This window comes from Xenopus tropicalis, chromosome 1 (genome assembly GCF_000004195.4).
Source record: "Xenopus tropicalis strain Nigerian chromosome 1, UCB_Xtro_10.0, whole genome shotgun sequence".
Classification (NCBI taxonomy): domain Eukaryota; kingdom Metazoa; phylum Chordata; class Amphibia; order Anura; family Pipidae; genus Xenopus; species Xenopus tropicalis.
Genome location: NC_030677.2, coordinates 107,050,976 through 107,070,058, shown reverse-complemented (window position 1 = coordinate 107,070,058; position 19,083 = coordinate 107,050,976). Strand labels below are relative to the sequence as shown.

Here is a 19,083-nt window from a genome sequence, read left to right as displayed (position 1 = left end):
TGATCTGCCTCCAGTGCTTGTTGCCATGGCTGCTCAGAGATAAAATGCAGACTTTTATTTGATCTTAGATAGTACAATGTTAGAGAGGGCAAGCATTTTGTAGGCACACTTTTAACCCTCTTCCTTACCAAGTACTAGAAAAAGATGTTCTAATCATGGGCTACAAAATATATGCCAAACAGCTGCATATATAGTAAAACCCTATCAGATGTATAGTGCAATTCACACCACCCTAGAATGTGCATAGCAGAGTCTTTGCATTCCTATTACTATCTTAAAGAAGTAGTAAACCTTAGAAATAAATATGGCTAGAAATACCATATTTTATATACAGAACTTTCAGCAGCCTAACAGTTGAGAATCTCATGACCCAGTACTTCAAATTTGTCAAAGGTGGTCAGCATACTGGAATCTATTAGGAGTGTCAATGTCCTCTGAGCAGCTGTTGAGAAGCCTAGTGGCAACCCTAAATCAGCCTTGCATTTTGGCATTTATATTCTATATATACAGTATATTGTGAGTTGGCCCCTAAGCTCAGGTAAGTGACAGCAGCACAGAGCATGTGCAGGGAATCAGCAGAAAAGAAGATGGGGAGCTACTGGGGCATCTTTGGAGGCACAGATCTTCCCTGCTAAAGGGCTGTGGTTGCCTTGGGCTGGTACAGAAACCCAAAACCTAATGTACAACATTTCTAGCCTTTTTTTAGTTAAGCTTTAGTTCGCTAAGGCTATCTGTGGGAAATGTTTAACTGCCAGTATTTTGGCAAAACAAAAAACTGGGAACTTGAGGCTACTTATGACACAACCTCTCTGGTTGCTCTTTCCATAATGGGAAACAATATTCACCAATGTAACAATGCAGCACTGCATTCAGTACAGCCCCATCCAAGTGACTAATAGTCTGCAGCCTGACTTAATAGTTAACCAGTGGATAGTGATGCTTGGGTCAACAAATAGTCTACCTGCACCTAACCCCAATCCACCATTCCATCATTACTTATGCCTCAGACCCAATGGCAATTTCAAATTGTAAGAGGCACTAGGAAGTGTCTGTATTGTGTTTGATGGGATAAAACTTGCTACTGAGGGGTGGATTCAAGCAGCGCACAGTAAGGATGGAGGACGGAGCGTTTTGGGGAAGAGGCGAAATTAAGCCGTCCTCTCAAGGCAACTTTGGGCGACTTTGGCAAATCGTAGCTTAGTGTATGCCATCCCACTGGCGATTTACATTCTTGCCAGTGCAAAAATACCTATGCTGAAACCTGATTGGCCCTGCTTAGGTTTGAAAGAATTCCCATAGGCTAAAGCAGCAAGCTCTTACGTTCCACAGCGCAGTCACTCCGGCAGTGCCAATCAACAATAATCCTGACAGCTAATGTCATATTTTGTATGTCAGTCCAGAGCTGCCCCCCACTGACCCTACTGGCATGCCCTTTTTGCTCTCTCTGACCTATCCTAACTATTATTATTATCATGTGACTTGCCATGTTCTCCTCGTGTCTGTTGCCATTTGTGAATTAGTAGAACAATGAACATGCTGAGCATTTCACTGAAAGTGTGGAATATCAGTGGATGTGAAGTTAATGGAGACAACCTGCCTGTTGTGTTAGTACTGATTGCTGTACTTGAAGCTCTTTCATCATGAATACATTATCATTCCTCTCACCCAACAACAAATGTGTCACAGATCAGAAATCCTCTTTCAAGCTGCTTGCTGTTTCCATGAAGATGAGAGTCACATGCTGCTTGGCACCCCCATGTTCTCACCTAGACAATAAGAATTATTTATCACGCGTGGGATTGTGAGCAAAAAAGGACAGTTTGGGCGTTTAGTTTGGAGGATACATTAATTTCATATTATATATGTATTACATAAATTTAAAGGGAAACTATAGCTAAAAATTAATGTGTTTCTCACAAGAGACAAGTTATGAATTAAGCTACTTCTGTGTTTCTATTGCAATACTGCTTTGAAGATAAAGCAGATTCCTGTTTTACTATACAAAGTGGCAGCTTTCAGAGGAAAAAAACATATTCTGCTTCTCTCTAGTCTGAAGCATTAAGCTGTGATAAATTTATTTTCTTAAAGCTCCTTCCCCTACTTGGCACCCAACAAGGATTTTCTCACCTGAGTTGGCGCCATTCAAATAAACAATGCTCACCCAATTGATTTAGCAAAGGGACGTTTTAGGCAAATGCTATGAGCAAGCTGGAGATGATTGGTGGCCATGTGCCTTAGATGTCACTGCCAACATGCCTACGGAAGCCGTTGCCCTGAATGCAGAATTTTGACTTGTGTCACAGGCATCTATTTCATTATTTTATAATGACTTGATTTGTTGGGCCATGCCCTTCATAGTAGACCTAGCTGTGTCTTCTCCATAATACCTATCACAACTAAAGGGAACAGAGCATATTTTTAAAATATAGACTTGCCAAGGTTCATGGATTATGCACATCATTACACAGCCAGAGTTTATAAACACAATCCATATTGCAAGGCATGGCCACAATCATTTACAAGATGTATCATCTCACAAAATATATCTGCAATAATAGGAAGTGAAATAATGGCCAATACTGCCTTCAGAAATACATTAGTCTCAAATTAGCTCTCCTTAGGGAGAATAAGCACACCTGAGCTCCACCCTGCTCCATTATGTGTTTTGGCCTTATGGGTCTTTCTTATGTGGACATTAATAGCAGGGTGTTAGTTGGACAGAACTGGACCAGAGCCAGAAAGGGTGTCCTTTGTGCGCATTACATATAAACATACTACTTTGGCTCTTGTTAAGAAAGCGTCTTCTCTATATATATATGTGCAAGGAAGTAGCATCCTATGAAATTTTAGGGTAATAGCATTAGCTCCGTTAGATCAGAACACAAACAGTTATTGCAAAGGAATTGTTAATCTCCTCCTAGCCTTTGTCCTACGCTGACTCATAAACTGTTAGTGTGTGTAGGCGAATCTGCTAAATTACAGAGCTGAAAGAAAGCACTACACCCACCCTATAAAGAAAGGTAAATTACTGATTATTTCCAAAACTGTTAGATACAGTTACTGTGATTCCTTTTCCAACAAAACTTTAATCCACAAAGGCAGCATTTTCATTTAAGAAAACTTAAATGCCCAGGTGCAGGAACCTATAGCAACCAATCAGAAGGAAGCATTTACTGGTCACCTGTATATACTATATATATATATATATATATATATATACAGTGGAGGAAATAATTATTTGACCCCTCACTGATTTTGTAAGTTTGTCCAATGACAAAGAAATGAAAAGTCTCAGAACAGTATCATTTCAATGGTAGGTTTATTTTAACAGTGGCAGATAGCACATCAAAAGGAAAATCGAAAAAATAACTTTAAATAAAAGATAGCAACTGATTTGCATTTCATTGAGTGAAATAAGTTTTTGAACCCCTACCAACCATTAAGAGTTCTGGCTCCCACAGAGTGGTTAGACACTTCTACTCAATTAGTCAACCTCATTAAGGACACCTGTATAGGTCACCTGTATAAAAGACACCTGTCCACAGAAACAATCAAGCAGACTCCAAACTCTCCAACATGGGAAAGACCAAAGAGCTGTCCAAGGATGTCAGAGACAAAATTGTAGACCTGCACAAGGCTGGAATGGGCTACAAAACCATTAGCAAGAAGCTGGAAGAGAAGGTGACAACTGTTGGTGCGATTGTTCGAAAATGGAAGGAGCACAAAATGACCATCAATCGACCTCGCTCTGGGGCTCCACGCAAGATCTCACCTCGTGGGGTGTCAATGATTCTGAGAAAGGTGAAAAAGCATCCTAGAACTACATGGGAGGAGTTAGTTAATGACCTCAAATTAGCAGGGACCACAGTCACCAAGAAAACCATTGGAAACACATTACACCGCAATGGATTAAAATCCTGCAGGGCTCGCAAGGTCCCCCTGCTCAAGAAGGCACATGTGCAGGCCCGTCTGAAGTTTGCCAATGAACACCTGAATGATTCTGTGAGTGACTGGGAGAAGGTGCTGTGGTCTGATGAGACCAAAATAGAGCTCTTTGGCATTAACTCAACTCGCTGTGTTTGGAGGAAGAAAAATGCTGCCTATGACCCCCAAAACACCGTCCCCACCGTCAAGCATGGGGGTGGAAACATTTTGCTTTGGGGGTGTTTTTCTGCTAAGGGCACAGGACAACTTATTCGCATTAATGGGAAAATGGACGGAGCCATGTATCGTGAAATCCTGAACGACAACCTCCTTCCCTCTGCCAGGAAACTGAAAATGGGTCGTGGATGGGTGTTCCAGCACGACAATGACCCAAAACATACAGCAAAGGCAACAAAGTAGTGGCTCAAGAAGAAGCACATTAAGGTCATGGAGTGGCCTAGTCAGTCTCCGGACCTTAATCCAATAGAAAACCTATGGAGGGAGCTCAAGCTCAGAGTTGCACAGAGACAGCCTCGAAACCTTAGGGATTTAGAGATGATCTGCAAAGAGGAGTGGACCAACATTCCCCCTAAAATGTGCGCAAACTTGGTCATCAATTACAAGAAACGTTTGACCTCTGTGCTTGCAAACAAGGGTTTTTCCACTAAGTATTAAGTCTTTTTTTGTTAGAGGGTTCAAAAACTTATTTCACTCAATGAAATGCAAATCAGTTGCTATCTTTTATTTAAAGTTATTTTTTCGATTTTCCTTTTGATGTGCTATCTGCCACTGTTAAAATAAACCTACCATTGAAATGATACTGTTCTGAGACTTTTCATTTCTTTGTCATTGGACAAACTTACAAAATCAGTGAGGGGTCAAATAATTATTTCCTCCACTGTATGTATATATATATATATATATATATATATATATATATATATATATATATATATATATATATATATATATATATATATATATATATATATATACAATAAAAATGTAAATGGATATTGAGGCCTTCTGCTCCCAACTGTTTTAGTGTAAGTAAGATACTTTATATAGTTCTTTACAGACATCCCCAAAAGGAAGGAACACAACTCCCTTTTTGAGGTGAAGCTGGAAGGAGGACAGAGTGCTCTAAAGGACTGTACTTTATAAAAGTGAACACCTGGCCACCCTAGTCTGCTATTACCTTTCCCCACCAAAAAGAAATTGGTACCATTAGCTTTCTGTTCCTAGACCCTCGGGCCTTTAAAATCGTAACTAAACTACTCTTCTCTATGCTCCTCAAAAACTTTTTTGCTTGGGGGAGTACTGGATCTAACCACAAAGAATTTAATGGTCAAATCAATTATGGCCCTAGTGGAGCGTAGCGTACAATCTAACCTTTCTACCACATTAACTAGGGGTCAAGTTCATCAGTCATTTTACCTTCCTCTGTTTTAAATGGAAACCTAAAACTCAACACAAAATCCAAGCAGGATAACTCAGCAAAAAGCAATGCTGACTGTCATGGGTTTTGCTTGGTACACTAGGCTCAACCGGGACATTAACCTTTCCATTTCTTCTTCACTTTCTGTTGGGACTGTAGAAGCAAAGTCAAAGCTTTTTTTTACGTCACCTGGTCTCTGCTGGATCATTCATTATTGGTGACTGAATAAGTCAGAGTTTTTCTTACTCCATAATTTACTTCCATCGTTGAACTGCTGTTCTGGACCATATCTTCTACCAGGGTTGCAAATATATTTAAGTATTTTCATAAATCATGGTTTAGAAATATACAGAATAGCAAATCTCCAAATCTACGCCTAACTAATATCCATATTAAGCCCCTCATACACTTAAGCTTACTGGGGGAAGTGGGGCAGAACTACAGCTGGGGGACATAAACTAAACATTTAGGTCTATGGGTTATTTTTGGAGGCACATTTAATAAGTGGTCTCTGCCATTCCCTACAGTTATCAAACAATCAGTATGCCATATTATAGGAATATGTGTCGTTTCATTGGAATACCACACCAATAATTTTCCAAACTTGGATATGGGGCTTACAATTTTATGGTGAATTTTTAATGATCCTTTTTTGGATCATTACCACTATAGTGTTGCTTAACTTTTAGGCTGATGCAATAAGTTCAGTGTATATAATGTGTTTTTTTCAGTCATGTTTATTTTTAGGGTCTAGTTCTCTTTAAAGATAGTTCTGCACAGGGGTGAGAAGTGTTTATCGTACCTTTACCTAATTAGAGACGCAAAATCGTAAAAACCAACCACAAAAGCATGTACTCTTTATACATTTTATTTTGTAAATCTGTGAAGCCTACATATAAGGCAAGAAACACCACATTAAAAACAAACAGCCCCCTTCCATTTGTCAATCCCATTAAAAAAAAAAGAAAAAACAAATAAAAAACACAAATGGGTACAACATAATATATAGTGTTTGCTTTACAAGAAATAAATTTCACAAGATTGCTTTAAAAAGTTAGAAATGATGTATAATACACAAATTGTAATGTTGCCGTGCCAGCATAGAAGATGCACATGCATCCATGCCTATTCTACGCTGTATAAATAATATGAAACTAAAACTACATTGGACAACACCAGCACATTGAATTAAAAAAACAAAAAAAACAAAACAAACAAACAGAAAAGTAAAACAGACAGCTCACAGTGACAGAGGGGAAAAAACCCATTCAGACTGTAACATTCAATATTTAGACCTTTTTGAATGTACACACATTTTTCTACCATGCTGTTTTGAGTGTGGGGGGTTTTAATATTCTGTATAGTTTCTTTAAGAAATATATATATATATATGTATTTTTTTTTTCAAATTACATTTAAGACATATTGTGTTTTTTTACATGGGAAAGCATACCAGTCTCAACCAGATTCTTCCAAATACTGTAAAATCCAGTGATATATGCATTAAAGAGGGTTGTACCATAAATCCAGAAAAACACATTCTTGCTTTTAAAAGAAAAAGTCATGATATTACTATACACACTTCTAGTAAGAGCCGTGTCTGTACAAGATTTGCTTTTATCAAATGAGGGGGGCAATGGTTTTATTAACATGCATTTGCAGCACATAATATAGCAAACACATTCTGTTTCCAGCCTCTATGCATGTTCTTCATGCACGCTGAATATACCGCTTAAAGAGAATACACATGTTGCACAATTTCATAGAAAGCAGTTTTACCCCCAAGTACACCATAATACATTGCAAATATTTGCATTTTTGTATAAATCACAGTTTTGTGTTTAGGTATATTACAGTTTGTAAATACCATTAGTTTTCCAAATATAGGCAAATTCAACAGTCTTTTTTTTTTTTTTAAACCCATCCCAAACCTATTCCCCTTAAGTTTTAGGAAATGCATAACATTACACAGCAGCATATGATCAAAATCCTTTTGAAATAGAGTGTTATAGAAAATATAGATTTCACATATATATTACCATTATTCACAAAGAGCTGTAGTTTAGGTTCCTCACATAATACCGTTAGAAATGTATGAGCTGACAAAACACTAGATAAATGACAGTCATGGGGGCTAGGATTTATTTGCAATGACACATAGATGTCTGGCATATAATGGAATTTTTCTAGAGACTATAATCTCCAAGCCATTAGCTCCTAACAATATATTAATTTGCTGCATTTTCGGGGACCAATCTTAGAGCAATATGAAAATGGATCATACTGGAAACTAGATTTTTGCTTTAAAGCCGCAATGGATAACATTTGTTATAGAATGTGGAGTGCATACAAGACAACATAAAATTATAATTCTGTCAGGCAGTTAGTTTAACAGTTGATTACATTAGCAGCTTACACTGCTTTGCACAATACAAATGCAGAAATGTATGTTTTTGCCCTTAATGTATGAGATTGTCAACAATGTGATGCAGTTAACCTGTAAGGAAAAATATAAACAGGATAAACAGACTTAAAAAACTAGTACAATACCACCCTGTCTGTATTTAGTCAGGACAAATGTGAACTAAACTCCAGAATAAGGTTGGGGCATACCATAGATTGAATGCAGTGTGGAGTGAATCAAGGGCATGACCAGGGCAGATGGGCGGTTGGCATGAAATACCCTGACTTTTCAATTTAGGAATGTGGGATGCTATTCTGTCATAAAAACTATATAATCTCCTTGACAAAGGCAAAGCCCATAGTCCTACTGATCACTGGCACATGTTTGTATTTTATGTGTAACATGCTGAAAGTATGAATAAGAATTGTTGGGGGTAAGTGCACAAACCTATTAGTTTTACAGTTTGACTGTACCTGAACAAACAGGCAAAGCACTACACTTGCCTGAAAGACCTTGTAAAACAGAATTTCTTATTTTCAAAATTATTTTTCACTTTCTACATTGTCCCAATAGAAGTGTGCATGCACTGCCTGAGAATTCTTTAGCAACAGCAACATTATCAAACTAACCTTAGGAAAGACTAATAATATTTTAGAAAACACTGACTGTTAATTTCATTTGCAGCTGGGCCTATACTCTCCATGATAGTGGCATATGCAATACTACTCTAGTGGCAATCCCACAAGAGGAGCACATGAGAGAGCTATATATGTTAGTCTCTTTGGAAGATTTTTTTAAAACATAGGTGTCAAATAATTGTTTGAACACAAATACAGAAATTAGTCAGTATAAACATTACTCTAGACTGATTTTAACTGAATAAAAAAAATTTATTTTTTTTTTAAAAAACTTGCCATCTGACTCCAATATTTAGTCTCATTCAACACCATTGAGTAGAACTGGGTTCTTATCATAAAGCTATGGTAAGCAGACACAATGGTTTTAGTTTTATTCTAGAAAAGGTAGAAGATTTTTTAAGTCATATAACATTGTGCTCTTTAAGTTTTCTCGTAAGGATACCTGCTCCTAATTTTTTTTCTCTTAAGATACAGTTGTAACAGTGCAGTTCAGTACTGTCAATTCATGTTAAATCCCAAATGCAAAGGAAAGAAAGCTTCTTACAGTCAGTTACTGGCACATGCATTTCACTGGAAAAAGACATCGATGCAAATGTGCCTAAATAAAACTCTTAAGGGTTTATTTGCTATACAGAATAGCACTATAATAAAGCCACCTTGTGTTCCACTAACAATTTTAACTGACTTGAGGGCCATATGTACTCTAGATAAGGAAGCTAAATTATTCTGTTTTTACTTAACTGCAGACAGAAAGAGAAAACATCCCCTAAAAGTTCAACTACAATTCACTAAACAAGACTTTTAGTTATTCCACAGTCTGCCTGGGTAGCAACATCTCATGAGGCAGAAAGAGAACTTGGAGCAGACATGGCTCGGTGATATATGCATGTTCAGGAGGGTCATTTAACATCTAACCCAAAGCCATAGTGATACAGAATTTTACAGGGGAGACACAGAAAAGGATGTCTGAAGCCAAAGGTCATACATGCTCCCAAACACTACAAGAATAAAGCTTTGTTAGGAACTGATCAAACCACAGAACAAGCAGAATGCTTTCCCAAAATACATAAATAGCTGTGCGTGTCTGTGTGAGTTCTGAGTTAGAAAATCTGGCTCCCTTTTGTATCATACAATTTAGCCCCTTCATGGTTGGGGCATCTCCCAAACCAATAACAGAAGATATCAGCTCTCCAAACTATACCTTACTCCTCAAAACTTTACACATATAATTTACAGCACTTCATTATAGTAACTGCCATTTAAATAAGATGCATCAATTTTTAAAAATGTGTAATTTACTAGACACGCAGCATTCAATCTGTATCAAATATTAGAAGCAAAAACCCTACCTTACAGGAAACCTGCTGCAAATTGTAATAGATATTGTGATCCATAAGCATCTTAGTGGGATTCATGTTCCGAGAATATTGGCAAATATTGGAGTAATGTTTTACATTGCATCAGAAAAATACATGTTTCACGTAAGTCAGACATTGTAACATTTCAGTGATCAGGTTTCTTAAGACCCAATATTCTAAAGGGAAAATATAATGACAAGAAGACAGCAATTAGTGCTCTTATGATGTTACTTTAATAAAGTCTAATAAAGCTGCATTCTAAAAACCATAATGAGCAAAAATGTTTAAAAGTTGATGGCAAGAGAGCAAAGACTGAATGCTAATTATCTAATTTTGCTTTATTTAAAAGTCTTATAACAGCCGTCAGTGGCACACTCTTTATATTCCATATATGAAAACTACAGTTTTGGAAGTGTTATGATGGCACACGCATTTTAATCCAGGGAGCAGCGTTGTTATAAAGAAACAGAAGTTTGGCATCTTCTGACGAAAAGCAGGTGTCAAATGCTCTACTACAATAGAACCAAAAGGATGCAGGGAACATTTAAAGAAAGCAAGTATTAGGAACACAAGCCAACCAAATGCATTGGCAAGCAAAATACGTTAATACGCAACAAGTATCTACTAAAGTAGGAGGGCTTACAGCACAGAGTAACGAGTGGCAAAGGCTTACTTCTTTTCCCATGGTTCTTTTGCACAGTTTAGTACCTTTTTTCAGTTTTAGAATACACCAGTTGAAGTCTGCACAACAAATCTTTACAAATAGCTTACATAAGAAACACCCCCGGGCCAGTTATTTTTTTGTCTGGAGAAGGGGCACCAGCCAGGATATTTAATTTACTGGGGGTGGCTAACATGTTGGCACCGCCAATGAATTAGCCCTTTCTGTACCTTAATATTTAGTATTGTATTTTGACCTCAGCAGCTATAAAAATAAGGGGGACTGTCGTATACAGCTATAGGAACTGAAGTAGTAATTCTATAGCATCGTGGATAGCATGGATACAATTTACATGCCACGTGCTGTAAAAGTGCCATTGTGCCCACCCCAGAGTGTCTACCTTTCCTTTATCAACACCATGCCATATGTTCCCCTGCAAAGGTAGCACCATGTGCCTTTAGCCTTATAAAGGAGCTAGAAGCCCAGACAAAGAATAACTGAGCTGCTGTTTATTCCCCTTGCAATAAGTAACTATTTGCTCCAGGAACAACATTTTTACTAATATTTTACTTATACTTCAGTATGTGTACTCATATTTTTTGATGGTTTGTTTGTTCAATGTTTGTTCTTTTTAAAGACTATCTAGGTAACAACATTAGTTTTTGTGCATTTAAAATTGTGCCCTTACATTCTTTCATGTATTAACTTTGCTACTTACTTTGTTATGTGTTGCTAAAAACAAAGACAGAAGCCACCAGAAAAAAACAAATTCTGTCACTCCTCACTCATATGATCATTTGGACATTGAAAAATCATAACCCTAAATAAAATTGCTTAGGATTTACCTGACTGGGCCACTTAACCTGTGACTCTATGGCATTTGATGAGTTAGAATAAATGTTCATTCCAATTATTAGTATGCATGCACAACAGTTATCCAGATGGCTGTTTAGATCTTTTTTTATGGTAATACAGACCCATTCTGTTAAAATTTCCTTCGGAGCTACTGTTTTTAACAAAGCATAATTCAATATCAACTAGAATTAACAGAAACACAAAACAGAATCGGCTGGGGGTTCTATAACGAAAATTAAAACTTAATAAAAGCTTCATCTGACTGAAATAGTAAACTTCCTAAATATAATCAATAAAAATTCTATCCGGTTTCTGAATTAGCCAAGTTACTCTTCAGTTTTCCTTTCTTAGCATCTGCCTAGTCATTCGCTCTTCATGCAGCAGTTGGAGTCTGGTTATGAAAGACAGTTAGGGCTTATAGTTTATATTTATAAAGTTTCATATTTCCATGAGCTAAAGCTTATATTACATTTTAATTTGCAATAGTTCCCCTTTAATGCTTTATAAATTCAAGGAAATACCTTAAGGGTTTGAATAAAGCCCAGTTATGATGGCTACTGTGACCAAGTTTAATTCCTCTTCAACTTTATGTGAAGGTAACAACAATAAATACAGATAAGGTTTTACAATACAATAAAAAGTACAAAATGATAAACCCCAATGTATTCTTTTCAAGTTTTAAAGGGCCACTAAGTTTTTGTGTTTTAACTGAAATATCAAAAAGTTTAAAATGCATGTATACAATATTTTCCTGTTGATGTTTAATAGTTGCCATTATCTCAGGCCTGCTTGCCATATAATTTTCCATAGGGCCTCCTGCCATGTAGTTTACAGTTTGATATTATTAACTGCTAGCAAGGGACATGGGCTCAGTGAGCAAGGTCAGAAACAGGAAAAAAAAAATGTTTTTTTTTCATTTTTTTAAAGCTTTACCACCCACACACCTTCCAAATTAACAGTGGCTCTTTAAGAATGTAATTGTGTCCATATAAAATTCAGACAAATCTGCTTATTCCATTCATCATTAAAAATTGACTAGGAATTAAAATGGAACTCCGCCCAAAAACAACTTAAATGAAAACTATACCCCCAGAATGAATACTTAACCAACAGATTTATATTATGTTAAGTGACCTATTAAAGTATCAATTCCAAACTGGAATATATATATCAGTAAATATTGCCCTTTTACCTCCTTTCCCTTGATCCACAATTTAGTAATGGGCTGTGTGCTCCCTCAGAGATCACATGACCAGAAATAATGCAGCTCTAACTGTAACAGGAAGTAGTATGGGAGCAAAGGGCAGAACTCTGTCCATTCATTGGCTGATGTGAATCCTATGATCCCAGGAGGCGGCCCTTAATTCTTAAAATGGCAGTTTGCTATTTAGGATAACCCAACAGCACATATCACTAAAAGTATATTTTAATAAAAATGGTTTATTTAGAAGAAGCAGGGTTTTACAAATGAGAGTTGACAGTAGTCAATTGTCCTCAGCCTGCATCCTCCAAATCCCACAATCTCCTGCACACGTGATGTCAATAATGAAAAATAATGAAAAGGAACATCACAGTGCAATCCACTGTAGGTTATATAGTTCATGCATGTTGTCTGTAAGATGTGGAAAAGCGGTTACAATTTGTAACATCAATTGTTTCAGTCTCTCCTCCCCTGTCAGGATTTTAAATGATGCAGAAAAAGAAGAAATGTTTTGAAGCTGGATTTCAGCATATAAAAATGGCATTTATGCATACTTTTTGAAGGGAAAAAATACATATATTAGGAATATCTATGTTGTGTGGGGTTCTTTAACAAATTTTGATTCAGACACCGGAGTTCCCCTTTTCTTATATACATTTATAGGTTTTAAAGACACTTTAAAAGAGCTCTGCTGAATGCACATGCTGCATTTTTGCCATGTCACTGATAAAATGTGCAATTTCATTGGTCTGGTATTATAGGATGTGTTGAATACAAAGTGGAAGAAATAAAATGAACCATAGGGTAAAATATAGTTAGATTATTTGTCAAATACAGCTGTATCAGATCAGGACTGCAAGACACATTACAACATGGTAATTTTTTTTTGCCGTTGTGTGTATACCCTATCAAAAGAAATAATTTCAGCGCAACCGTTCCTGGAAGCAACGTTTAAGGCATACCTGAAATATACCAGACGCATAAACTTGTACTCTGATATACAGTCATTCAACACAAAACTGGATGTTACTTAATGTTGAACAATTCTTTTGAGATTACAGGCAATTTGGTGAGATGAAATTGAAATGAACAACTGAAGGCATGAACATTACTTTCTAGTTCTTTACGCACAAATAGCTACCTAGTCCATCATAATCATGTAAAAGCTCAAAATCTAAAAAAAAAAAATCTCTTGGCTCTTACATTAACAGTTAAAGAACAAACACGCTGGATTTCCTTGATGCTTTACATGAAAGGATGAATAAAGGAACAAAGATTAGCCTTTGCTAGACCTGTATCATGCTCAGAAAACTGTGTTCTTCAACACTTTTAGTGGATTTGCTGCCCATCTTAAAGGATGAAATGCAAGGACCAGCATGGCTTAATTAAACGGCATTTTTTTTTTTTTTTTTTTTTTTTAAAGAGCCCTTCAATATTTCAAAAGTGCATGCTTGATGTTTGAGACAACTGCATATTAAAAATTACAAAAATACACAAACACCACAGCGGATTTTCCAAATCAGCAAAGGTAGTGTTGTCTCACTGTAGCTTTGAATGACATCCCAGATTCCTTATTAACCCAAAAGCATACAGAATACATATAATATTGTGTTTTCTTAAAGCTGATTCACATTCATTGACAGATTACTGTTCGTTCCTTGGATAGTTTTCTACATTTGTAGATTGATAAAGCAGGGAAGATAAAGATACTATCAGCAGTATGTTTTGTTGATATTAGTTTGATGCAAGTAAGCTAATATCACATTTATAGGAGCAATTCTGATTAACCAAACAATGTCAAACATTCATTACTGTATTCCCTGCTTCGTTACAAATGATTTTAGCCTAGTTGTAAATGCACAGACTGTCAACATGAAGGGACTTGCTGATGGGGTACTGTACTAAGCTGGAGGCACTTAAATTATTTCCCCTTTATAAGCTTTATAACATCAATATTCCCAGGATCATAACGCGAAGTACAATTTTTATGGTAACCACTCAGAGGTGACAAAGCTTTGGGAATATGAGGTTGTATTGTCTCCCGTGGCAAAATGTAGTAGATTCAATCCATATACAGCCTTCGTCAGTACAGAATTGCACAGACATATTAAAGTTAAGGTCATAAATCTTTGTGGCAAGACTTTCGCTTAAAAACTTCAAAACTTGATTCTGCTTCTTGTATGATTGCATGTATGATTTTAACACTTAAAAAACAGACCACAAATCATAAAACTTTTTGCATACATTTACATTAAAATACTATTTTGTCAAGTAGTAAAAAAATTACTACTAGAAAACAATAAGCTATTTTATGTTTGGCGCCAACACTATAAAGTCATCTAAAAAGAAAAAAATTATAATTTGTTGTGTCTGGGCTAAATTTCTTTTCAGCATAATCAAATTATTTACCTGTATTTTCCAAATGCACAGAAGTACAGAACTATTACAATATCTAGCTTACTCCTGCTTCTGATTGTGGTATAATTGCTCACACACCCATGTTGCCTGTGCATCCAATATTACCACTTACTGATTTTGCACAGAATAGTTTTATTTCTGTATAGCACAAATAGTATGCATCATATAAAGGGCTTGGGTAGCCCATATCCTAGGAAATATATTTGTAAATGTATATGAAGCTCTGCATAATAGATATGTGACTCTCAGGATTCTTTAACTTCCTGGTTCTATGACATCTTTTTCCTTATTTTTGTTGTGCAGTTTTCACCTTCTAAATAAGTAGACCAATCCATTTAGGCTCATGCACAGTTTCCTTAAGAAAAAGGTTGTTTAATCCTTCCTGCAAACCTTAGAGGCTCTGTTTGGAAAATGGGAAAAGAGGGGTTATAGTTACAGTTGGGTAAAATTATCTACAGTGCAGTTACCTTAAAAAATTATTCTGTGAAGCAGTTTTCCATTCCTAAATGCAGCAGTCATTTTAGCAATCAGAATACAATGCATCTAACCATGTAGCCTTTGAACTAATACATGATTCACAACATTTTGAAAATACCATAACAAAATACAACATGTCATTGTAAAAGATTGCTATTGGTACCAATGGGCAGTCTTGCTCTTAAAAGATGCATTACAACGACATTTCTTCAGTAAAGGTAAACAACTATAATGGTAAAATCAGCTGTTGCATTTCAGGAGTTATGCATGTATAGCTGCCAATAACACAAACAACTGCATGCAGTATTCTCATACTTAACGTATACATAAGAAGAAAACCATAAGTGATCTTTGAAATGTGACTTTAATGCATAGCAAGGAAACCAGTGGTTTCCAGTGGTAAGGATGCATATTATGAATAATCTGGTTGGCAAGTTTACTAATTCAACCCCCTTTTTGTTCAATCTATGTAAATTTTTCTCTTTGAGTTTGAAAACCTGGTCTGACCCCAAACATATAAAAAGTAAACAAAATTCATTTGACACTATGAAGAATTAGAACTTTTCCCAAGTCTAAAAACAGCTTTCATAAATACTATGAAAATGTGACTGCTTAAGAAGATTGTTATTGGCCCTTCTGACTTAAAATGGAGTAAAATAATTTACAAGCTGGGCAGCAAGTGAGAAAACCATCCATAAGTAGAAGAAGACAAAGCTCAATAGCTTGACTAGCGTTAGATTAGCTGCATAAGATTTTCTTTGAAAACTATTTCAACTGGCTCCTTCACTAACCATGCAATTCTGTGTGCTGAGGCAGCCTACATTTCTTTAGCAAATCAGACAATTCAGACAATGTGTTAAGTGTCTTCTCTTCAGAAGGATGGATGCTTTTAGTCTAAATAATTACCAATATTTGTCACGCATTCCAATGGCAGGCAAATTCCCTATGTCAGCTACAGTAAGAAACAAAGCCATCTTGAAAACCACAATTTTGATATCCAAAGGATATAGAAATTCCTCTTTAGGTTTTGGCCTGCTGTCCTTCTCGGGAGGTGAAATGCTAAACGCAGCATATGTTGATACAGGCTTTAGTAAGGCCAACAACTGTCTAGTTATCAGAGGATCCAAGCTGTTTTCCTGCACCGGATTTAAACACTTTGAGTAAAAGCACTAAAAAAATGTTAACTCAATGTCAAAACTTTGGTGATTAATAATGAAAAAATAAGATATAATCCTTCATTAGGCTGCAATGAATGGATTACAAGAGCTAAACATGGCACACAATGTGTGATTCATAGCATTGCAAGCTTTGGACAACAAGATTTTACTCATTGTACAGCATAGAGCGACACCTCTCAGTGGTTGCCTTACACGATTGAACTTTTCTGCTCAGCGGGGGTAAGGGCAGCATTATCTTTCCTGCATTGAATATTCAATTTACAGTCGGTCCATTCTAAATGTATCTTCTGTTGCTGGATCTGTCAGGACCATGTCTGGATCATTAAGCATATGCAGTCCATCCAATGTCAAGGGGTCAATTTTAAGTTCATCCAGAGGAAACTGTGAATCAGAATCAAAACTCACATCTCCAACACCTGCCAATGTACTGGTAAGTTCCTTGGATAAGCTTGGGGGTGATTCTCCAGTAACTACAGGAATAAATAAGGCAAAACATATAAGAGAGGTTTTAGTGAGATCAGAAGTACATTTTAAATGGGAAGGAAAGACAATCACTGGGGTGTCATTATTATCACTTACCTGATACCTCAGGTCTGTGTTCCTGTTTCCTGAAAACAGCATCAGGCGGGGTATTACTGTAGGAGCGCCACATTGCCATTTTCTTCCACTTCAAGCATCCTCTGTATGGTTCCAAGCTGGGTACGCATGCCCAATAGAGTAAAAAGCCAAACTTAAAAGCAAAAAAGCTTGCTTTTACTCTCCTGCACATGCACACCCATCCAGAAATCATACAGAGGTTTACAAAGAAGACGAAAATAATGATGTGGCACTCCTATTACAACACCATAGGCCAGCACAGTTTTCAGTCAACAGGAGTCTCCTTTAAGACTATGGGGTATATTTACCATGCTGTATAAAAAGTAACATTAAGCATTACCTGTGATGTTGCACATAGCAGCCAATCAGAAAACCAAAACAAAGCATCTAACAGTTGCAATCTAATTGCTGATTGGTTGCCCTGGGCAACATCACCGGTAATGCTTTACTTCACTTTTTACAAAGCATGATAAATATACCCCTATGTATATAGGCTTTACTGAACATAACAGACATTTTATATAAAAGATGATTAAATGTTTAATAGCAAACACATTTCAAAGAAGAAACAAATTCTTCTGTTCAAATACAACATTTCACTATATATTACATAATACAGGTATGGGATCCCTTATCTGGAAACCTGTTATCCAGAAAGTTCCAAGCAGAAAGTTCCAAACAGAAAGGCCATCTGCCATAGACTCCATTATAAGCAAATAATTCTCTTTTTTCTCTGTAATTAGAAACCAGTACCTTGTAATTGATCCCAACTAAGATATAATTATATTATTGCAGGCAAAACCATCCTATCAGATTTATTCAATATTTAAAAGATTTTTAGCAGACTTCATTTACAGAGATTTAAATTACGGAAAGATCCCTTATTCAGAAAACCCCAGGTCCCGAGCATTCTGGATAAGAGGTCCCATACCTGTACATGGTAACTGCCATTTCACTTGAAATCAACAACTTCTTCTTTAAACAAACAGAAACACCAAAGAATACAAATGTATTAAAACTATAATGTACTGCTGCCCTACACTGGTTGAAGTTGTGTGTTTGCTTCAGAAAGACTACTATAGCTTATATAAATACCCTGCTATGTAGGCACGGGGATAGCCATTAAAAAGGAGAAAAAGCACAGGTTACATAACAAATAACAGATAAACTCTGTAGAATACAACCATGTTTTATCTCTAATCGGCTATGTAACTTGTGTATTTTCTCCCCTTTTCTAGCTTAAATGGTTGCCTCCATGGCTATACAGCAGCTTGTTTATATAAACTATAGCAGTGTTCCTAAAGCAAATACATCATTTTTACCAGTACAATACAACAGTGCATTATATTTTATTTACTTTGAAACATTTTCATTTTTTTGGTATTACTGTTTCATTAATAAAAGGGGGTTCTGTTCTAATTTCAAGAACTGGAATTCCAGCGTTGCTCTTTAACCTGAAGGGTGAATACCTTTACTGCTGGGGTATTTAGGTAGTAGGAAAACACATTTTAGACAGAAATCAGTTAAGAGATTTTACTAGAATCCATAACTTTCCAGTTTACATCACATTTACATGGTGCCTAAGGCTGATATCACTCTTAGATGATGCAACACTTAGGGGCCCATTTACTTACTCACGAACCGGCCGAATGCGTCCGATTGCGTTTTTTTCGTAATGATCGGTATTTGGCGATTTTTTCGGAAAATTATCGCGACTTTTTCGATGCCATCCGAATATTGTGCAAAACCCGCCGATTTTTTCGTAGCGTTAAAACTTGCGCGCCTTTTTCGTAGCCATTCCGAAAGTTGCGCAAAATGTTGAGTTTTTCCGTAGCGTTCGGATTCATTCAAGCTTCAGTATGGTGACTATTCTTGGGCCAGGTTGGAGCTGCAGGGTGCCATTGAGTCCTATGGGAGGCTTCCAAAATCATGCT

The 19,083-nt window shown here is 36.5% G+C and overlaps 1 protein-coding gene across 3 annotated transcripts in view; it reads right to left on the bottom strand.

The window, feature by feature from the left end:
- Positions 1–14,688: 14,688 nt before the first annotated feature.
- The window catches only part of crtc1 (CREB regulated transcription coactivator 1), a 76,378-nt gene continuing 71,983 nt past the window's right edge, over positions 14,689–19,083 (bottom strand). For all 3 annotated transcript variants that reach the window (XM_018097223.2, XM_002940206.5, XM_004915477.4), the window contains one exon: positions 14,689–17,022. In XM_018097223.2, coding sequence (XP_017952712.1) covers positions 16,811–17,022 — 212 coding nt within the window. In that variant the 3' untranslated portion in view covers positions 14,689–16,810. The remainder of the gene's footprint in view (positions 17,023–19,083) is intronic.